Here is a 15,473-nt window from a genome sequence, read left to right on the forward strand (position 1 = left end):
TCCACCCGACCCTTCCCATTTATCCCATTGAAGGGGAGGGGTAGGGAGGAAATGAGGGTCATATTAATAATCCTCAGGTTGACTTATTAGGGGATCACCCTAAGACTCCAAGTCGGTATCTTTAACTATTTATCGCGCATATTACAGAATAAGACGAAAATGAGAAAAATTGGTTTTGTTCCCGGTTTTATTGCTCTTTTTGTGAAGTTTACAGCCATGGCGCAACGAAAAGAACTTTTAATCTCTTCTTTTATACACTAAAATTTTAAAAGAAATTCTAGTTAATAATAGAAATTGCATCAAAATTTTTAATTATTAAGTATCTATCAGAGGTCTTCCAAAAAAAGTGAAAAAAGAAATCTTTAGGATACCATTTCCTTGTCTTAACATCGTGGGTGGACCTCAAGATTACCACATAAAGAGTAATTTATACTTAATATATTTACTAAAAATAAAAAAAAAATCCGTAAAATCATTCCTTAATCTTCAAAGTTTGCCCAGACATATGAGTTTTTTGGGCCAGCGAGTATAGAATTTATGGGATAATTAAATAAATATTCGACTATCGCTTTGAATTTATCAATGATCTAGAACAAACATAAAATAATACCCCTTTCTATCAAAATTTCACATTTTAATTAATTTTTTCGGACTCCAATAGAATCAACGAATCCAATAGAGTCAACAGGCCTGGAAATAATTAGTTGCCTCTATCGTGGTTCCACTCTATTAAAAATGCTCAACGTATTTCTCATCAGAATGGCATCATGTTTGCGATCGTTGGAAATTTCTTGAAATTCACGATAAAACTGAATCGGTCCCAATCGGTTGTGAACCGGTAATGAATCGGTAATGAACAGATAAGTAATTTTAGTCCGAAAATCAATTCTCTATTACTCTCGAAACTGTTTTGGGGGATCTTTGTGTGATTTTTTATCAATCGGTTTAAATCAGTTGAGAACCGGTAAAAAGTAAATGACGAGGAAGTACTTTTGAGGTATAGCACTAGTCATGAGTTCGAGCACTTCGTAAAGCCTGGGATGCTTCGCCATCCCTTTTTTTGCTGATTATTCACTGATGATATAGGATAAAGTGGAACAAGTTGGACAGTCGTACAAGTTGGACAATGATACAATTTGGACAGGGTTTTTTGTTTTGATAAATTTAGTACTTCATTTTTATTTGTATATTTTTAATGCTTTAGTTTTATAATTTGGTTCCTTGTGCTTAAAAACAAATTTTGTACTGTATTTATCAAGAAAAAAGCCATGTCCAACTTGTACCGGCGAATTGTCCAATTTATAACACTTATTCCAAATTATATCACTTTACCCTAAATATTTTAATTAAAAACGAATTAAGATAATGAAAAATAAATGATATTCTTAAGTTTATTGGACCACAAATTAACCTAAAAAATATTATCTCACTACTTTTTTGAATTTTAAAGTTAATCATTTAATAGAAGGATATTTTTAGATAGAAGAACATTCTTCTGTGGTTCTTCAATTCTCAATAACTCAAGACAAACTTCAAATTGGCATCAATTAATTCAAGTGGTTTATTTATAAAATAACATTCAATCAAAATTATACAAGTATTCGGTGTAATTTAAATGCAAATTTTTCTCCTCCTGTTTCTCAAATTCTCCGCGCTTTTCTATTTAGCAGTCCATCAAAAAACTAATAAAATCAAATATCGAATTTTAGTACAATTTATTTATTAAGATAGCATTAAAAAGAACTCACCTTTGCTCCATTTTGAAATGCCCCATTGATAGCTGATCCAATGTCCTTTACTATTCCTTTCGCCGAGTCCTTTAGTCTGTCCGGATACAGGATATCATGTCCAATTTTAATGTTGATTCCCCAAATCCCATCTACAGGGCAGTTTATTTGGCTGATGGTACTCAAATGTTGGATGTTCACTGAAAACCCTTCTATCTTCTCCCGAATAGCTGTGAGCTGCTGCTCTGTGAGTGACCGGGTACGGGAGAGGATTGTAGCACTTCTAGAATTCCCAACAGCCCCACAAGTAACAATCCCAGCAAAATTATCGTAATCCGTGGTGATGACAATGTAAGCTTCGTCTCCGAAACTCAATGCATAGCGAGCCTTCATCCGAGCCGGAGACACTGGATCAGTTATCAGGATGCCCGAATAAGTATGTTCATGTTGCAAATGGAATTTATCCAGGAGATAGTGAGGTGAAATTTGTGAAATTCGATACTCTCCGGGCTTTTCAAGAGGAACTATTTGATGCTGAATGCATCTGGATTCAGTTTTTGTCTGCTGGATCACATACCAATTTCCTAAGAACTGAAAAATTAAATCCTTTCAGGGAAGAATTTCAAGAAGTTAGAGAAAAAGGTTTTTACCTGATCTATATCAAAATTATCCATTGGAACAACATCGGAGCACTTTTCTTGATGCCCAGAAATACAAGAGAAAAAGGGAAGGAGAAAAATGAAGGCAGTTCTCATCGTTTCAAGTAATAAATTAAAGAAGTTGTTTGGGAAGATATTCCTAGCAGACTGAAACACAATTCGCACTGTTCAGCTCTGGTTTAAGTGTGGTTCTTCCCGACGTCATTGAGGCTTGGAATGTTTCTGAAAGATTCAAAAGTTGCCGATAACAGAAGCACACTCTCAATAGAAGATTATGAAAGAATTTAGGTGTGATTTCTTCTAATCACACCTATTGTAATCCTCGGATTTTCTCAAAGTGCTCCGATCGAGCTGAAATTCACAGGGTATATGTTTTGAACATCCCTGATGCCGAAAATCATAAACCGGTAATTTCGGGTCCGGCTGCCGTCCGGCCGGCCGCCCGGCCGTCCATAGTACGCAATATCTCTGGTTTGGATAGAGATATCTTCATAATTCTTTTTTTTTTAAATATATATACGCGCGCGTACGACGATTTCTGTGCTATTAGTTTTTGAAAAACTGGTTCTAAGCCGGTTAAAAATCACGTTTTGCAGTTTATATCGAAATCTAAGCATGCGATTTTGAATTTTTTATGTTTACAGTAGAGTCTCGCTATAGGCCATCGCTCTATAGTCCACAATTTATCGACCGTTGATTTCAAAACACTGATTTTAAGTTAGGTTATGTTTTTTAGTATGCGACATGCAATGTTGTCATAATTATTTTAATATTTTTGGCAAACTTTATTAAGTAGTTGTGATAATTGTGATCCACAATGAAGAGAGCAAGGACAAGTACCACAATCGCAATGAAAGTGGAAGCCGTCGAGCAATTTCAATACTAAAAATCGTTGATAATTTTAAAAAATTACATGGACTATAGTGCGACCCAAGTGTCAAATTTGAAACCAAATATGGACTATAGCGAGACTCTACTGTATGTTGTAGCCCAGAAAATTTAGACCAATTTAAAAAAAGAAATTAAGACATTCGTCGAACGGTTCTCGAGATATTTCACTTTAAAGATTTTAACTTTAAGAATATTTGCTATTAGCATCAGGCGGGAAAAAAGCGGGAGAAGCGGCGTCGGACAAGATTTCCCCATATATATAGCACTCTCTCACTCTCCCTTTCTACATAGTCAGTCTATATTCGAAGATTTGTAAGGTGGCATATACAATTCGTTCTGCGATGTCTTTCGCGGATCTTCGCAAGGCGCGAATTTTTTCGCGGATTTTCTCGGGGCGAGAATTTTTTCGCGGATTTTCGCGGGGCACGTAATTTTTCGCGGAGTTTCAGGGGTCGCGTATTTTTTCGCGGATTTTCTCGGGGCGCGAATTGTTTCGCTGATTTTTGCGGGGCGCGTAATTTTTCGCGAATTTTCGCGGGCCGCGTAATTTTTCGCGGAGTTTCGAGGGTCGCGTACTTTTTCGCGAATTTTCGCAGGGCGCGAATTTTTTCGCGGATTTTCGCGGGGCGCGAATTTTTTCGCAGATTTTCGCGGGACGCCAATTTTTTCGCGGATATTCGCGGGGCGCGTAATTTTTCGCGGATATTCGCGGGGCGCGTAATTTTTCGCGGAGTTTCGCGGATCGCGTACTTTTTCGCAAATTTTCGCTGGGCACGAATTTTTTCGATGATTTTCGCGCGCGAATTTTTTCGTGGATTTTCGCGGGGAGCGATTTTCTCGGGTCGCTGACAGAGGTTCTCAATGAATGTAAAGTTTGAGGCCTCTATCTCTCATAGTTTCCGAGATAATCGACTTTAAAGATTTTCAGACACTTTTATGCATTTCTCTTCCAATTTTCCTCATTAATAACGATAATAAGTTACATACAATTTAAACGAAATTTGCATTATTTATGTATGAATATCGTTCAAGTTTGCCACAATCCGAATTTGCAACGAAGGAATCATACCTCTATAAGCTGATCTAGGCTTATCACTGGCTTTATCTTCTTGAAAATTTCATTTAACGCTAGAAACCTCTTTTGAAGAAACGACAATGACGAATCATGGGAATTTACAAGCTCGTATAGTTACATTTTAGAATTGTGAATCAATCACAGAAAAGGGGAAGTACCAGAGAACTGTAATTTCTTAAATGATCTCAAAAAAAAAACTTACTTGGAATAAGAGTTGTACTTCTTGTTGAATGAGATGGTCAGGATGGAAATGATAATGAAGAAAAGGAACTTGAGAAATAATTATAATTATACCCAGTCTCCCTTGCACGAGGGACAAGTGTTGGGGAAGTTCTCGTGGTATCTGTTAATGCAGGAAGCATGAATGGTGGTTTGGCACGATTCTGTCTTGCAGGTCAAACTCTAAAAAGAATTATCATTAGAATCATTAGAATCATCATAGACCAACAGCAACAAAAATTAAAACTGACCTTGTAGACCGTCTTCAAGCAGATGGAGCAGGTCTTAACAAAATCCGGGTAGTTCACTGTGAGATATCCATTGAATTCAACCAGAGATCTCGGTCCCAAGTGGATCAATTCATTCATTTCTTTGAAATACCCCGCATTCGTCCATATCTTCAGCAATTCTCCTGCTCTGAGTTTTGTCAGGGGTCTCTGGAGGATAGAGATCAAATTGAGCGCCACAATTGGAGCAATGCAAGTACTATCTGAAGTGATGATCTCCCTCAGAAGCAAAGGGAAATATTGGATTTCCATCTCTGTGTAGAGATTCTGGAAGCTTAAAGACCAAAAAATGAGATTAGGAACATTTTCTATGGAGGCGGAGTACATCTTACCGGCTTTCCGGAGATGAGGTCGTTGAGATGTAAACGTAGAACTCCTCATCGGAATACTCGTATTTTGTCAGGATTATTGAAAGGTTGAACGGGGAGATTTTTTCATTTATCCTTTCCAGGACAGATTCAGGTGTGGCCGAATCAACCGCTAGTTTCTCCGAATCTGGAGAAAATCACAGAAAATGTTAAAAAAAAATCAAATTCAAGGTTATGTTACTTACAGTGTGTCTTTAATTTTAAGAACAGCTTGGTAAATTCTTCTTTCTCAAGCATACCCCGACCACTCATTAACTGCAAAACAGCAATATGCAAAGGTGTGTAATCTTCCATTTCGGAAAAACAAGAAATAATCAAGGAAATAATTAAAAACTCCCAGAGAAAAACAAAGCAAAAATCGCGGGAATCAGATGATTTTGTCGCTCAATGGCACCTGAGAGTTTGCTATAAAAAGTCGCTGAGTTTCCCTTCTGAGGTTTTTCCAGGAAAATCAGGATGATTGTTAGATTAAGGATTCATCAAGTGTTTTTAAGTGTCTCTAATGTAGTTTCTAAGAATTTCCTCCGAAGATTATCCGTGGGATGTAAAGAAATCGATGTGAGTAAGAAAACATAACCTCCAAATCAATGTAAACAAATCTTCCTGACCCTTTTCCAGGAGCGTGTCATCTCTTCAGAAACCAAGAAAGTCATAGAGAATCACTGGAAAGAGTGTATTAATCATGCAGAGTATAAAGAAAAGTCTTCTCAGGAAAAGCATTACGTTTTATCAATGTTTCCTTACCCTTCCGGAAACCTTCACATGGGCCATGTCCGGGTATATACAATTAGCGATGCTATGGCTAGGTTTTTCAGAATGTGCGGCAAGAATGTACTTCATCCAATGGGGTGGGATGCATTTGGATTGCCAGCTGAAAATGCAGCAATCCAGAGGGGAATTCCTGCTCAGAAATGGACAGAGAGTAATATCCAGAACATGAAATCACAACTTGAGAAATTGGGATGCTCTTTTGATTGGAGTCGAGAGATAGCCACCTGTCAGCCAGAATACTACAAGTGGACACAGTACCTATTCCTGAGGTTATTCAGAGAAGGATTGGCTTACCAGAGAGAAGCTCTTGTGAATTGGGATCCAATTGATGAGACTGTTTTAGCAGATGAGCAAGTAGATGAGAATGGATGCAGTTGGCGTTCAGGTGCTAAGGTGGAAAAGCGTCTGTTAAAACAGTGGTTCATCCGGACAACAAGATTTGCAAAGGAACTCCTCGAGGGACTGGACAGTTCTTCGCTAGAGGATTGGAGGGACATTATCAAGCTTCAGAAGCACTGGATAGGAGATTGCGATGGATACACCTTTGATTTTGCAGTGGTTAGTCGACATCCTGAGCAGAAGCCAGCAATATCTACTCTTAATCTGTGGACTCAGAAGCCAGAACTACTGAAAGTCACCTGCTTTGTTGGTATCTCACCAACACATCCTCTGGCAGAAGATACAGAAAATTTCAAAGTTATGAATCCCTTCACTGGACAAAAAATCCCAATTGTTGTCTCAGAGGATGGAGATTTTCCTCCTGGATGTGATGCTTTCCTGGGAACCTCAACGACTGACCCAGGAAATCCAAATGAATCTGAAGAAGTACTCCAAAAAGCTCAAGAATTGGGAATTGGAGGCTTTCCTGTTAGTTCTAAACTCAAAGATTGGCTAATATCTCGTCAGAGAGTATGGGGTACGCCAATTCCCATAATCCACTGCCCAGATTGTGGACCTGTTACTGTTCCCGAACATTCTCTCCCAGTAACTCTTCAACAGATCCAGGAAGAGCACGTTTCCTGCCCGGAATGCAACAATCCGTCAGCCAGAAGAGAAAAGGATACAATGGACACCTTTGTGGATAGCTCCTGGTATTTTCTACGCTTTCTAGATGCTAAAAACAATGACGAAATCTTCAGAAAAGACCTGGCCAGGAAAACGATGCCCGTGGATCTTTACATTGGTGGCAAGGAACATGCAGTTCTTCATCTCTATTATGCCCGTTTTATGAATCATTTCCTACACTCAATCGGACTTGTTCCTCAATCTGAGCCATTTAGAAGACTTCTGGTACAGGGAATGGTCATGGGCAGGTCATTTCGTGTCAAGGGAACGGGCAAATATCTTCCTGAGAGTGAGGTAGAGAATTTACAGGCGATAGAAATTTCGGTTGTTACTCTACTTGATTTTCAGGTTGAGATTTTGGATGAGAAGCGCAACAAAGCTGTAGAAAAGGCTTCCAGGAAACCAGTTGTTGTAACGTGGGAAAAAATGTCCAAATCCAAACTCAATGGAGTGGATCCTGAGGAAGTTTTTGAGGAATTGGGCATCGATACAACGAGGCTCGTAATTCTTGGGGATGTTGCACCGTTTTCTCACAGAAATTGGTCGAGATCGAGTAAGTTAATTCAAAATTTTTATCAATTTTGACTTTATTTCAGAATTAAAAGTCTTACTAAAATTCAGCTAATTCAAAACCTGCTCCAAATGGAAATTTTTCGCTACTCTAAATGGAAACGTCACTGTTTTCATGATAAATACTGTACTAAATTACTATATTTATATATTTTCTATACTACAGTTTCATTATTTAGTTAATTTTGCTCCTAATAAAGCGAAAATCCATTCATATTAACAAATTTTAATTTATTAATTTCTCAGAAAAATTAACAGTGTACCTTTTCAGCATCGAATTTTTTATCGATTTTTTAAATGAAAAACACAATTGGATGATTGTTCTTTATTCTTTTGTGTTTTTACAGGTATGTAATATTTCTGGCAAAACTATGTGAAATTTAGTGTTAATCTTTATTGTTAACGGTACGTGAAGTTTTCAAATGAAATAATTACCTATTTCGTGAACAAAAAAGGTTTTTCTGAAATTTCTGCAAATGTTTCAATAGGAAACCCCGGAAATATGATTTTTTTGGAAAGATTTTCTTAATGTTTTAAATCAGAAAGGAGAAAAGACTAGGAATAAGAACAAATCCTGCACTCAAGAACATCTCAACAAAGTTTTGGAAGCCTTTCGTCGCGGTTTCACTTATACACTGTTTGTCTCCAATTAGAAACTTTCCCTTGTCTCCATTTGGATTAATTTGTTTCCAATAGAAGCATTTTACACTTGCGTATTTTTCGTGTAGGGTAAATGTCCTAATTCAAAACCATTTCCAGACGCTTTAACTTTGATAGAAGATTCAACACATTAGGTTCATATTTTTTTCTGAAGAGAATTACATAAATTTGCTCGTTGCCTCTTCTAGAATGTTACTGTTTAGTGAGAATTCTTTAGATATAATTTGAAAACTTCTTAAAAACAAGAAAAACGCACAATTGGAAAATGCTTCTATTGGAAACAAATTAATCCAAATGGAGACAAGGGAAATTTTCTAATTGGAGATAAACAGTGTAAGTGAAACTGCGACGAAACGCTTCCAAAACCTTGTTGAGTTGCTCCTGAGTGCAAGATTTGTTCTTATTCCTGGTCTTTCCTCCTTTCCCATCTAAAACAATAAGAAAATCTCTCCAAAAAATCGTATTTCCCGGGTTTCCTATTAAAACATTTGCAGAAATTTCAGAAAAACCTTTTTGGTTCACGAAATAGGTAATTATTTCATTTGAAAACTTCACGTACCGTTAACAATAAAGATTAACACTAAATTTCACATAGTTTTGCCAGAAATATTACATTACCTTTAGAAAAAACAAACGAATAAAGAACAATCACCCAATTGTGTTTTTCATTTTAAAAAACGATAAAAAATTCGATGCTGAAAACAAATTTATGCAAATGGAGACAAGGGAAAGTTTCTAATTGGAGACAGTGTAGGATAAGTGTGCCAAATTTCGGCATAGTTGCATGCAAGCGTCAAAGTCTCAAGTTTGAAATGTAATATTTTAAATACAATTTGATTTTTTATTCTTCCTTTTGTAAGAGTGTTGCTTGGAACCTTGTAAAGAGTTTACCGCCTTTATTTACTCTAAAATCATTCTTAATACATTTTAAAATGAATAAAAATATAGACATAGCTTTGGTGTCCTATTTCGGCCACCTTCATTCTCATAGTTTCTTGCCCTTAAGGAATTTTTACAATATCTTTTTCACGTCATCTCGTTTGTCGAAGATACATTTTTTGTTATTCTTTTGCATTGTATAATCTCTAGAGTACGTAAAATCTTAAAGTTCATGGAAATTCGAGGAACAAAAAAGGTGGTCGAAATTGCAAGCTGGCCGGAATTTGGCACACTTACCCTAAGTGAAACCGCGACGAAAGGCTTCCAAAACTTTATTGAGTTGCTCTTGAGCACAGGATTTGTTCTTATTCCTGGTCTTTTCTCATTTCCTATCTAAAACAATAAGAAAATCTCTCCAAAAAAATCATATTTCCGGGGTTTCCTATTGAAGCATTTGCAGACAATTCAGAAAAACCCTTTTTGTTCACGAAATAGGTAATTATTTCATTTGAAAACTTCACGTACCATTAACAATAAAGATTAGCACTTAATTTAAGTAAAATTAGCCAGAAATATGACATGAATGTTAAACAAAACGAATAAACAACAGCCATTTTATTGTGTTTTTCATTGGAAAACCTTGTCGATCGATGAAAAATTCAATGGTGAAAAGGTAAACTGTTAATTTTTCTGAGAAATTAACAAATTAAAATTTACGAATATGAATGGATTTTCCCTTTATTTGGAGCAAAATTAACTAAATAATGAAACTGTGGTATAGAAAATATATAAATAAAGTATCATGCAAACAATGACGTTTCTATTTGGAGTAGCGAAAAATTTCCATTTGGAGCAGGTTTTGATAATTTACCCTACAGGGTAACGGCTCATAATTTTGCCCAGACTGCTTATAAACATCGATGTTCGAAGTTTGAAGTGCGATATTCTCAATATTAATTGACTTTTTTTTACTCTCTTTTCAGAAGGATTGTTTAGAAATTTGGCAAGCTATTTACCGTCTTATTTTTACTAAAATTAGTTTTAATACGTTTAAAAATGAATTGATATGTAGAGGTGAATCTGACTCTTATTTTGGACAACTTGGTTATTAATTTGGACAACTTGGCTGTAAATTTGGACAGCTAATCTGCCTCAACAGTAACGTATTAATGTGTTAAAATCTTCCAAAAAGAACAAATATTTAGATAGAATTCATTATTCATCAAATATTGGAATAAAAATCCATCATTTTAATCAATTTATTTTTAGTGTCCAATTTTATCCTCAAAGTGTCCAAAATAAGAAATTGGACAAAATTATGAGCCTTTCCCCTACTGCTCTTTTTTTTGAGTTCGACATTCAAGCAATAAAATAAAAGTCCTAAATACTCAATTAATCTAGTGAAAGATGGATAATTCCGATAATTCAGTTGAGTGGTCTTCAAATTTTGAAAAAAGCGAATAAATAAAATGAGGCGCCTACAAGTTTATTGAACAATCTGCAAATGTCCCTTTATCACTTTTTTCAAATCTTTTTTTTGCAGCATTTCCTGGCTTGATAAATTGGCAAAAACGTCTCTGGATGACCGTTTATGACTTCTGCCTGCTCCGTCAAGAGGCCTCCTCGTCTGAAATGCCAAAGGACGCAAAGTTTGCCGAGGAAGAAGCCAAACTGAGTGACGCTCGAAATTACTACGTGAAGGGCGCTACTTTTCACTTCCGTCATACTCACCAGATCAGTGTCGCCATCAGCAAGATGCAGGGACTCACCAATTCCATTCGGGTAAGATATTAATTCAAATTCAACAGTGGCAGTCAAGCGTAATTCTAAATTGGTTTGTAGCGAGCCCCGAAGGAAGTTGTGCAATTTGGAAAGGAATATCAGAGAACTCTTGGTACTCAGATTATCATGTTAGCTCCTCTGGCGCCGCATTTTGCTTCAGAATTGTGGGTGAGATTTTCCCAGGGAGCTCAGAAAAATGATGCCTTTGATTTTGACAAGGATGTCCTTCAGCAAACATGGCCTGAAGTCGATCAGGAGTACGAATTAGATCTCACAGCAAAAGTTAATGGTTTGGAATTGGCTTCAAAGAAGATTCCCAGAAGGACCTTGGACAGAATGACAAGAGAAGAGGCTTCGAAAATTGCCTTGGAGAGAGATGAAATTATCAAGTTCATCGGGAACAAAAAGATTCTCAACACAGTTGTTGAATTCTATCCTGGGCTGGAGATTGTGGTCAATGTAATTGCCGAGAAGAGCAACAGAAAGAAGGAAAGTAGTTTAGAAAAGCAACAGCAATCCTGTTGAAAAAATATAGACGATAATTTAGCAAATATAGATTTCTTTTCAATAAAACAACAAATTGTTGGAATGTTTTCTCTATTTTTTATTTACAATAATTTTTCAACAGATTTCTCTTTCAATATATATTTTTTACACACTATCCTTGTGAGCTTTATGGAGCTCTTTCAACGGGTTTTTCTTCTTCATCATCCAAGAAAAAGATCAAACAAAAAATAGTAACGCTTCACATAAACTTGCATTTTTTTTAAATACATTTAAATTTGTATTTGTTTAAAATGTTTCATTTTTCACTAACATTGACGCTAAAAATTGAATGAATTGCAATCGCCACCATGCTTTGAAAGACGAGGGAATCACCTCAAAAAACAACTAACTCAAAAACCAAATGGAAAAGGGATGTTCAAAGAAAATAACAAACGGAATTTGTTACACAATATTTACAATGTTTCGAATTTTAGCTGATTTTTTTACATAATTTTTTTTCACTTAGCTTATCAAATACTGATTGATGCCGATAAAATCAACGACCGATATTTTCGGATTTTCTTTTTATTTTTTGATAGAAATTAGAAAAAATGTAAAGAAAAAAATGGGGAGAAAAAATCATCTAGAATTTTTTTTTCGTCTACAAATGGCCCTCAAATATTATTGTATTAATGTTTTATACTCATTCGGTTGAACTTCCGGAGGCTGCAGCTTACATTTTCGACTCCACCATGTCGATATTCAGTTTGTAGTAAACATACGGATAGTATTCGGACTGGCCGAAACCCAGGCCAGGAATATCAACGGTCTGAAAAAAGGAAAAAGGTATATTTTCTAAAACATTCAACTAAGAAAATAAGATTATTCTATAACTAGAGAACAATTTTAAAATTCTTCATTGTAGGGGGAAGTGGGGCTATATTGAGCCGAGACTTACATAGAAAACACTATCACTGAGAAAAAAAAGAGGGTGCGATTAACTTTTTTCATCATAACTTTAACATTTTTTAGGTGTAAAAATATATCAACATTTTTTAATGTTAATTTTATACCTTTTTAAGGGTAAAATTAACATGAAAAAGGTTAACTTTAACCCCCAATACACCTAAAAAGAGTAATATTTACACCGATTTCGGATCAATACTGCAGGGTAAAATTAACATTTCCGCACTGAGAGAAATCCGAAAAATTTAAAATAATATTTCGGGAATGTTAATTTTACCCTTAAAAATGTGTAAAATTAACATTAAAAAATGATATATTTTTACACCTAAAAAGTGTTAAAGTTATGAGGAAAAATGTTAATCGTACCCTCTTTTTTTCTTTCTTCTTTACAACTATATAACTACAATACTCATACGTAATATTTTTCATTAAAGTGAAAATTATCATGCATTGGTATTGTCAGAAAAAATATTTTAATTTTTGGGCTAGTTTTGTTCCTATCGTTCATAGATTCAAAAAATACATCGAATCAGACTCTGTTGGACTTTCCAAGGTTAGATCTGAGACTTATCATTGATTATGTTTATCGGTTTAATTTTTATTGTTGTTTTTCGCACCGCAAAAAGTGTCTCGTCCTTCACAAAAAATTCTCAAAAATGTTTATAATATTTCCAAATTGGCCTTTCTTGGGTGGAAATTCCGATAAAGAAAACAAAAATGTTCTTTTATGTGTTTAAAATTAAAAAAATAATCTTTCGGCGAATTTCATAAGCTGAAAGCTTGCTAAAGCCCTTAAAAGTTTTCCTTGAAGAAAATGGCGGGAAATTTATCGAAAAATGGAACAGAAAATGTTTTTTTAGAGTCTGTTTCTTTTTAGAGTCTCAAAAACAAAAACTCTTTGAAAGTTTTTTTTTCAAAAATTCAATTCTTACCCTATTTTGATTATTTTTAGGGACCTGACCTAATGTAGAAAGCTTTAGCTATGTAGATAGTCCCTAAAACCTCTTCCAAAATGTCTTAGCCTCATTTTGATCAAGATTTCCCCAAAGTTCCCTTAGAAGTCTATTTTGAACATTTTAAAATTAGATTTTCCACAGCTCTTTTAATATCAATACACTCAGTCCCGGCATTAAGTCCTCCGGGATTATGCACCTGACGGAATTATGCACATACAATTATGCAAGTTTGCCTATTATTGGAAGTCAATTTACGAAATCTTTTTTGAAATACGCCTGAATGTATACTGTTTTGCGACGCGGGAAATTTAAAAACATTTTGCTACTTTTTCAGAATAAAACTTTAATTTCTTTTATTAAGGTAAATTTTTTTAAATATTCTAACCATTTATTGAAGCCAAAAAATACTGTTTGTTAATGCATTTCTATTAAACAGTTGAATATTTTTGTTTGAAGTACTTTTACTCCGCGCGAAATTCGTTCTACGGCCGATTTACTCAAAAGAAAGCCCCTGCGGGTATGCAAATTTTCTCGATGCGTAATGCCATTTCGCGCGTTTCTTTTTCGGTCCCGAAAATGTGCATAATGCCGGGATCTAGTGTATATGATTTTGGGTTTTTTTTTTAAAGTTCATAACATCCTACAAAAGACATTTCAAAACAGTAAAAGCGCCTAGGGCGAAAATGTTCTTGAGGTGACCTAAATCTTAATGTGACTGAATTATTTTTGGTTTTATATTTCTATATATTGATTTTTTTTAAATACTGTAAAAGGGATGCAACGGCTCCTTCATTCCCATCATTCGCTACGCTCTTGTATAGTGTTTAATTAGAAATGAATAGCAAATTCAAACTTTAACAGCAGCAATACTAAAGGAGGTGAATGAATAAAATTAAGTTTCCCACGAGCTAAAAAAAAAACATACAAGATATTTAAATTAACTTTTCAGGGGGCCCCCTCGCGGTAGGGCCCTGTCAGCATTACCTCTTTGCTACTACCTATATCCGCGACTAGGCGAGGGTAAAGTGCGACCCACCGTTGACAAGTTCTTGACCTCAGTATACTAAAATTTCTAACATTTTTTTCCGAAAATCGATTTTTACAGTTTTTCGTAATGGGCAATATATATCTAAGTTTACTGGCTCACAACCGATTTAAGCCGATCTTTAAATCACTCAAAACATAGCCCAAAATAAATTTGGAGTATAATATAATTAAATTTCTGATAAAAATTACTTCTCAATTATGAACTTGTTCATAACCGATTATAATAGGTTCAGATTTGTCAGTCTTTTTGACATTCAACCCTCTAACGGTGTTTTCTTTAATATGCCAAAAAAAAGTTCTAAAACAATGTTTTCTAGGATAATTATGATCCAATAAAGTCGAAAAAACCATCCATTCTTCATTAATCTCTTTTAGTTTAGGCGCTAGGTGAGAAAATATAAAAATTTTTCGAGACTTTTTGCTTCTAAAATTCACATTTTTAGTTTTTTCAAATTTTTTAAATAAAATATACAAAGTAAGAGTGACATATCTTTCAATAAAAAATAAATTTATTTTAGTCAGATAACTTTAAATCGGTATTTTTATGGAAATTGGAAATGAGTTTTTTTGCACAAATATTTTTTGTTGCTTTTTCTCTGACCTGTCACACAAAACTGGGAATAGCAACAAAACGAAGAGTCAAAATGAGTTCAAACTTTCAAGAGATGTTTATAAGACTATTACCGGGAACACTATAGCACTTTTAAATAAATAAAACCTTTATTGTCGCTGTAAATGTGATTTTTGTGAAGACCGCCTGGAAGCGGTCTTATCCGTTAGAGGGTTAACCTTGAAAAACCGTTATAAGGATGGATGCAACGCAACAGTATTTTCGTATATGGACGGAATATCCGCCTAGGTAAAATCTAAAACATCCATTTTTTTTAATGTTTGTGTTTGGTACAATCAGGAGTTACGATAACTTTCTTATCAGGGCAACGAATTTAAAAGTTACATGAAAGAATCTGTTCAATAACACAGCTCAACCACAAATAATAGAATAAAAAAATTAATAAAAAAAAACGTATCTTAAGGTTGACTTCCCTCTAGTCCGGAAAAATTATT

At 35.0% G+C, this 15,473-nt stretch overlaps 3 protein-coding genes across 7 annotated transcripts in view; 1 reads left to right on the forward strand and 2 right to left on the reverse strand.

Annotated features, from left to right (window-relative positions):
- Positions 1-1,537: 1,537 nt before the first annotated feature.
- Positions 1,538-5,617, reverse strand: LOC129801650 (non-structural maintenance of chromosomes element 1 homolog). Of its 4 annotated transcripts, XM_055846900.1 has the most exons (7): positions 5,412-5,617; positions 5,191-5,353; positions 4,823-5,132; positions 4,555-4,754; positions 2,378-2,608; positions 1,749-2,318; positions 1,538-1,682 (listed from the first exon to the last, which is right to left on the reverse strand). In XM_055846900.1, exons 1-4 carry the CDS (start codon positions 5,518-5,520, stop codon positions 4,641-4,643), a joined length of 696 nt encoding a protein of 231 aa, XP_055702875.1. In that variant the 5' UTR covers positions 5,521-5,617; the 3' UTR covers positions 1,538-1,682; positions 1,749-2,318; positions 2,378-2,608; positions 4,555-4,640. The 4 variants fall into 4 exon arrangements, with proteins under 4 accessions (XP_055702875.1, XP_055702876.1, XP_055702874.1 ...); XM_055846901.1 differs by lacking the exon at positions 2,378-2,608 and having other exon boundaries at positions 1,749-2,333; XM_055846902.1 differs by lacking the exon at positions 1,538-1,682 and having other exon boundaries at positions 1,704-2,318; positions 5,412-5,613.
- LOC129801644 (leucine--tRNA ligase, mitochondrial) lies at positions 5,582-11,546 on the forward strand. The gene is made up of 5 exons (XM_055846891.1): positions 5,582-5,784; positions 5,845-7,356; positions 7,411-7,615; positions 10,715-10,953; positions 11,014-11,546. Exons 1-5 carry the CDS (start codon positions 5,683-5,685, stop codon positions 11,476-11,478), a joined length of 2,523 nt encoding a protein of 840 aa, XP_055702866.1. The 5' UTR covers positions 5,582-5,682; the 3' UTR covers positions 11,479-11,546.
- The window catches only part of LOC129801646 (V-type proton ATPase subunit C), a 29,206-nt gene continuing 25,266 nt past the window's right edge, over positions 11,534-15,473 (reverse strand). For both annotated transcript variants that reach the window (XM_055846894.1, XM_055846893.1), the window contains exon 6: positions 11,534-12,268. In XM_055846894.1, the coding sequence (XP_055702869.1) occupies positions 12,173-12,268 (96 nt within the window). In that variant the 3' untranslated portion in view covers positions 11,534-12,172. The remainder of the gene's footprint in view (positions 12,269-15,473) is intronic.

The sequence above is a fragment of the Phlebotomus papatasi genome, chromosome 2 (genome assembly GCF_024763615.1).
Source record: "Phlebotomus papatasi isolate M1 chromosome 2, Ppap_2.1, whole genome shotgun sequence".
Lineage (NCBI taxonomy): Eukaryota > Metazoa > Arthropoda > Insecta > Diptera > Psychodidae > Phlebotomus > Phlebotomus papatasi.

Coding starts and splice junctions, on each gene's coding strand:
- LOC129801650 (XM_055846899.1), bottom strand. CDS start 2,482: ATGAGAACTGCCTTCATTTTTCTCCTTCCCTTTTTCTCTTGTATTTCT. Junction 2,319..2,377: donor ATAATTTTGATATAGATCAG/GTAAAAACCTTT, acceptor TTAATTTTTCAG/TTCTTAGGAAATTGGTATGT. Junction 1,683..1,748: donor CATTTCAAAATGGAGCAAAG/GTGAGTTCTTTT, acceptor TGATTTTATTAG/TTTTTTGATGGACTGCTAAA.
- LOC129801644 (XM_055846891.1), top strand. CDS start 5,683: ATGATTGTTAGATTAAGGATTCATCAAGTGTTTTTAAGTGTCTCTAAT. Junction 7,616..10,714: donor CAGAAATTGGTCGAGATCGA/GTAAGTTAATTC, acceptor TTTTTTTTGCAG/CATTTCCTGGCTTGATAAAT. Junction 10,954..11,013: donor GACTCACCAATTCCATTCGG/GTAAGATATTAA, acceptor ATTGGTTTGTAG/CGAGCCCCGAAGGAAGTTGT.